Below are 6,789 nucleotides of genomic sequence, written 5' to 3'. Positions count from 1 at the left end.
GTTCTCCTCAAAATTATTATCTTATATTCTTGATAGTCCTAGAAGAGGACTTAGAGATTCCATGACTGTAGTGGAGATTCTGCAGAGGAGATGTGAACTCCAAAATGGAAAATGAGACACTCAAGAAAAGTTGGAGATATGTACTATAGAGCAGAAAGAGGCTCCAGTGTGGTGGTCTTGACTCTAGGCAGTGAAGTCATCACAAGAGTCTTGAAGATTTGAAGGTTTGACAGATACTACTGATGGATACTACTGCACAAGTTACAATTTTGCAAGAAGTGGAAGAAAAGATATTAACCTTATAAGAAATGTAAGAAGAGGCGGAGATTCCACAAGAAAATAGATTAGAAGAACACTGTTAATTTCGTGAAGAATCAGCAGAAGAGGTGAAGACTTTACAAAGAAGTGGAAGAGAAGGTAGAAATGGCACAAAGAAATGAAAGAAAAGGTTTAAACGTGCAAAAAAAGAAAAGTGGAAACTCTACAAGAAAGGTATGGCCGAGGAAGATGTGTAGCTCATGCACATGTGATGTACGGAACTCTCGGTACCTCACCCGAGGACGTCTCATTGATAACCTCCGAGATCCTATCATAAATCCTTAAGGTTTTTAGAACGTGAACGATAGGAGGCGAGAGGAGCAATCACCTCACAGTACTAGGTAAGATCCTTGCTCAGTCCTCGGTGAGATACCAGTTCTCGATATGTCTCAAAACAAATGCAGACAAGGAAGCAGCTCGGTAAGATCCCAGCTCCTGATAAATTCACAGCACACACTGGGAAAGAAGGGTGACAGATGAAAACCCAGCCCCTACTAAATTCTCATCCCACATACATACGAGGGTGGAGCTCAGGTCACACCAGTGTGCCAGGTTTCATCATGGCCTCAGGTGAGAAGATATATTTCGCCTCTGGGGACCCATGCTCATTAGCGTGTACGATAGAATTAGGAAGGGTTAGGGATGTGGTCCCCATGGGGGACGTGCCATCCAGTGGGGACTCGATTGTAAAGTTCTTTTGGTATGGAGGAGGTGGGGGGGAGGTATAGGTTGTGGCGTGAGCCGTGCAGTAGGTGGAGCGGCGAGAAAGAGCGTGGGAATCACCGTTGTGTCCCAACGTTGAGATGTGGTAGTTGGTCGTGTTCAATAGACTCCTGTCGTTCTCAGCAGCCAGGTCGTTTCCTCTGGTACCTCTCCTAATTGTACAAAAATCTGGTGTGGCAGACGACAAAGAAGTCAGATGCGGCAAATGGGTGTAAGGAGCAAGGTCGTTGAAGGAGGCACGACGACCATTTGGTACAGGAGCATAGTCCCTCCCACTGTAGTCCACGAAGGGTATGTATCCTCGCCCTCCTTCACTATCCTGGGGATGAAAGGAGGCTCAAGATTAGCACTTCACACAGCATAGTATTATACGATTCTCAGAAGCTGCATTGCAAGAGCGTGCAAATGCACGTCCACACGCAGGAACCCACACACGCGCGCGCACACGTTGATACTCCCGTGGTTGCATGAATGCACACACACACACACACACACACAATTAGGTGAGTACAATTAGGTGAGTACACACATACAGACACACACACACCCATATACAGGATTTCACACCTTCCTGTGAAGTGACCCTCTAACCCTTCCTTCCCCCCCCCCCGCCTCTCTCCCTCTCCTCTCCTCTCTCTTCCTCTCTCTCTCTCTCTCTCTCTCTCTCTCTCTCTCTCTCTCTCTCTCTCTCTCTCTCTCTCTCTCTCTCTCCTTTCTCTCATCCTCTCTTCCTCTCCATCTTCCTCTCTCTCTTCCTCTCTTCCTCTCACTCTTTCTCTCTTTCTCTCTCTTCCTCTCTCTCCCTCTCCCTCCCTCTTCCTCTCTCTCTCCCCCTCTCTCTGTTCCTCTCTTTCTCTCTCTCTTCCTCTTCTCTCTCTCTCCCTCTCTTCCTTTGTCACTCCCCCTCTCTCTTACTTTTTCCCTCTCTCTCTCACTTTCTCCCCCTTTTCCCCTCCTTCTACCCTCCCCTTCTCTCTCTTTCTCCCTCTCTCTCACTCTCTCCCCCTTTTTCTTTTTCACTTTCTCTTTTACTAAAAAAAAAAAAAAAAAAAAAAAATGGTTGGGACTTGCAGGAATCAGGGATCAGATGACAATGGTACTGGTAGGGAGGAATGGATGGAGGAGCAGTGGAAAAGGATAGAGCAAGAATGGGAGAGAAAATTAGGAGAGCTTTCTGAAAAAAATAGAGAAAGAGCTCTCTGTGAAATGGGAAAAGAGGTTGGAGAAGGAGACAAAGAATTGGGAGGCACAAGTCGAAACTGCAGTAGCCAGGGTAAAGGTCCTAGAATTTGAGGTAAACAGGCTGAAGCAAGTCTCAGGGGTAGTGACCAGAGAAGACACACCATACGAAGCTGAGAGGCTGAACAGGAAGGAAGGAGATATGAAATATGCTAAGGTCCTATCAGCCTGCAAAGAAGGGCCAGGGAGTGGAACCTGGAGTTTACCTGGAGAGAGTTCCGGGGGTCAACGCCCCCGCGGCCCGGTCTGTGACCAGGCCTCCTGGTGGATCAGAGCCTGATCAACCAGGCTGTTGCTGCTGGCTGCACGCAAACCAACGTACGAGCCACAGCCCGGCTGATCCGGAACTGACTTTAGGTGCTTGTCCAGTACCAGCTTGAAGACTGCCAGGGGTCTGTTGGTAATCCCCCTTATGTGTGCTGGGAGGCAGTTGAACAGTCTCGGGCCCCTGACACTTATTGTATGGTCTCTTAACGTGCTAGTGACACCCCTGCTTTTCATTGGGGGGATGGTGCATCGTCTGCCAAGTCTTTTGCTTTCGTAGTGAGTGATTTTCGTGTGCAAGTTCGGTACTAGTCCCTCTAGGATTTTCCAGGTGTATATAATCATGTATCTCTTCCTCCTGCGTTCCAGGGAATACAGGTTTAGGAACCTCAAGCGCTCCCAATAATTGAGGTGTTTTATCTCCGTTATGCGCGCTGTGAAAGTTCTCTGTACATTTTCTAGGTCGGCAATTTCACCTGCCTTGAAAGGTGCTGTTAGTGTGCAGCAATATTCCAGCCTAGATAGAACAAGTGACCTGAAGAGTGTCATCATGGGCTTGGCCTCCCTAGTTTTGAAGGTTCTCATTATCCATCCTGTCATTTTTCTAGCAGATGCGATTGATACAATGTTATGGTCCTTGAAGGTGAGATCCTCCGACATGATCCCTCCCAGGTCTTTGACGTTGGTGTTTCGCTCTATTTTGTGGCCAGAATTTGTTGTGTACTTTGATGAAGATTTAATTTCTTCGTGTTTACCATATCTGAGTAATTGAAATTTCTCATCGTTGAACTTGATATTGTTTTCTGCAGCCCACTGAAAGATTTGGTTGATGTCCGCTTGGAGCCTTGCAGTGTCTGCAATGGAAGACACTGTCATGCAGATTCGGGTGTCATCTGCAAAGGAAGACACGGTGCTGTGGCTGACATCCTTGTCTATGTCGGATATGAGGATGAGGAACAAGATGGGAGCTAGTACTGTGCCTTGTGGAACAGAGCTTTTCACCGTAGCTGCCTCGGACTTTACTCTGTTGACGACTACTCTCTGTGTTCTGTTAGTGAGGAAATTATAGATCCATCGACCGACTTTTTCTGTTATTCCTTTAGCACGCATTTTGTGCGCTATTACGCCATGGTCACACTTGTCGAAGGCTTTTGCAAAGTCTGTATATATTACATCTGCATTCTTTTTGTCTTCTAGTGCATTTAGGACCTTGTCGTAGTGATCCAATAGTTGAGACAGACAGGAGCGACCTGTTCTAAACCCATGTTGCCCTGGGTTGTGTAACTGATGGGTTTCTAGATGGGTGGTGATCTTGCTTCTTAGGAAGGGAAGAGCAGATGGGTGCAGATGGAGAGGGAGATAGGTCGAATGCTGAGGCACAACCATGCTACCAAGAGCCACTGGAAAAATCAAGGGAGAAAATGACCACATACAGACAGGAACCAGAGTCACAGAGGGAGAGGCAATGGGAGGAGGAAAGGGCAAAATCAGTGTTTATCCATGGGCTTCGGGAGAGAGAGGAAAGGACACACACTGAAAGACGGCAGGAAGAAAGAAAGGAGATTGAGAAAATCATCACGGAAATAGGGGGAGAAGACAGGATGAGATTGTAAATTTTCAGAGAATAGGGGGGTACTTGAAGGGGAGAAACCGACCGATCAAGCTGATTCTCAGGACAGAAACAGTGCGGAACAGGATCCTCCAAGAAAAACCACGGTTGAGAAGCTCGGAAGAGTACGAGAAGGTGTTCCTAGACAGAGACAGAACACGAAAAGAGAGACAGCAGTTGAGGGAGAGGACAAAAAAGCGAAATGAGCTAGGAAAGGAGACAAGGATGGAACCAGCAGAGGTCAGTCAGAGCAGAACAGAGCAGCAAGAGCAAGCACACACACAACTATCCTCAGAACCCCACAACCTATCACACCATCCCAACACACAATACAATCCATACCCACAGCTTCCACCCAACCCCCAACCATAGAATCCCACAGTATGCTACCAGGTCTCCCACCCCCACAGGCCCCCCAAACCACAGTGTTGGAAAGGAAACTGAAGGTATGGTACACAAACGCTGATGGATTAACAAACAAGTGGGAGGAGTGGCACGAAAGAGTCAAAGAGGCATCACCAGACATCATAGCAATCACAGAAACCAAGCTTACAGGTATGATAACAGATGCCATCTTCCCAACGGGATACCAGATCCTGAGGAAAGACAGAAGGAACAGGGGGGGGGAGGAGTGGCATTGCTGATCAAACACCGATGGAATTTTGATGAGCTGGAGAGAGGAGACAGCAGAGAAGAAAGTGATTGCATAGCGGGAACGCTTCACTGTGGAGGTCCCAAGGTGATAATTGCAGTGATGTATAACCCACCACAGAACAGCAGGAGGCCAAGGCAAGAGTATGACGAGAGCAATATATGTCGTGCCGAATAGGCAGAACTTGCGATCTTGGCTTAAATAGCAATGCTCATCTTGCCATATAGGGCAAGCGAAAATTTGTGTATGCAATAATTTCGCCAAAATCTTTCTGAATCTAACGAAAATAATAAATTTCGTTGTGTTTCTTTATTATTAAATTATTGTAAACTTATATAAAATATATTTAGTTGGGTTAGGCTAAAATAAATTGTTCTTGTTATAATAAGGTTAGGTAAGTTTTCTAAAATTCTTTTGGTGCAAAATTATAAACTTTTACATCAATATTAATGAAAAAAAAATCTTTAAACGTGTAAGAGAAAACTTTAGAAAAGACTTTATTTTAAATGAGTTCTTGCTAATTGACCAGTTTTACATATTCGGCACGACACACACACACACACACACACACACACACATATATATATATATATATATATATATATATATATATATATATATATATATATATATATATATATATATATATATATATATATATATGTATATATATATATATATATATATATATATATATATATATATATATATATATATATATATATATATATATATATATATATATATATATATATATATATATATATGAGTCGACTACTGGGAACGTCACGACGAACGACACAAAGGATGATAAGAATATTGTTGTTGTTAGGGATATCCAAGTTAGGTACATGGATAGGGCATTCTGCTTGAAGGACATAAGCAGGAGACAGAGGGTTTGCTTTCCTGGGGCTGGGATGGAGGATATTGTTAGCCATCTGGATGACATCATGAGAGGTAATGGGAGCAATCCTGTTATCTGTCTCAGTGCTGGAGGCAATGATGTTGGTAGACATAGGAGTGAGGACCTGATTAGCAGGTATAGGTTAGCAGTAGAAATAATTAGGAGGAAGGATGGGAACCCTGTCATATGTGGTATTTTGCCAAGGAGAGGAGTTGGAAATGAATGGTTGTCTAGGGTAATTGGTGTCAATTGCTGGCTGGACAAATACTGTATGGAAAATGCGGTAACATTCATTGACAACTGGGACCTCTTCTATGGCAGAAATGACATGTATGCCAGGGATGGGGTTCACTTATCTAGATCTGGGGTGGGGGCACTGGCAACTGCAGTGGAGGGAGCTGTTAGGACTTTAAACCAGGAATAGTTAGTGGTATGGGTTTTGGCAGGAAAACAGTGAAGTCCCAGTGTAGTAATATTATGAGTTCTAGTGGAACTAGTAATAAGCAGAACGAGGTACATATTGAAAAGCCAGTGACACTAGGTGATAAGGACAGTAATAGGTTTAGTAGAAAAACAGAAATGAGCAGGAAGGGTAAAGAGAAAGGAAAGTCTTTTAATGTATATTATGCTAATAGCCGTAGTGCTAGGAATAAGATGGACGAATTGAGATTAGTTGCTAGTGCAGGAAACATTGATGTATTTGTCATAACTGAGACGTGGTTTAATTCAAAAAGTCGGGACATGCCTGCGGAATGTCACATTCAGGGTTTTAAACTGTTCCAAGCAAATAGAAGTATCGGGAAGGGGGGTGGGGTGGCATTGTATATCCGAGATAGCTTGAACTGTTGCATAAAAACGGATATTAAGTCTGAAGTAACACATACAGAGTCTGTTTGGATAGAATTTTCAGAGGGGCATGAAAAATTTATTTTAGTTGTGATATACCGTCCCCCAAACTTAGATAGGGACCAAGGGAGACTACTATGGGAGGAAATTGTTAAAGCCACAAGGCACGATAATGTAGTAATTCTAGGAGACTTTAACTTTAGTCATATTGATTGGAATTTCTTGAGTGGAAAT

The 6,789-nt window shown here is 44.0% G+C and overlaps 1 protein-coding gene across 1 annotated transcript in view; it reads right to left on the bottom strand.

The window, feature by feature from the left end:
• Positions 1 to 812: 812 nt before the first annotated feature.
• Positions 813 to 6,789, bottom strand: part of LOC128685431 (irregular chiasm C-roughest protein-like) — a 399,092-nt gene continuing 393,115 nt past the window's right edge. The window contains exon 15 of the mRNA XM_070085947.1: positions 813 to 1,360. Coding sequence (XP_069942048.1) covers positions 854 to 1,360 — 507 coding nt within the window. The 3' untranslated portion in view covers positions 813 to 853. The remainder of the gene's footprint in view (positions 1,361 to 6,789) is intronic.

The sequence above is a fragment of the Cherax quadricarinatus genome, chromosome 1, assembly GCF_038502225.1.
Source record: "Cherax quadricarinatus isolate ZL_2023a chromosome 1, ASM3850222v1, whole genome shotgun sequence".
NCBI lineage: Eukaryota > Metazoa > Arthropoda > Malacostraca > Decapoda > Parastacidae > Cherax > Cherax quadricarinatus.
The sequence above is the reverse complement of the archived record's forward strand: the minus strand, read 5'-3'. Positions and strand labels throughout refer to the sequence as shown.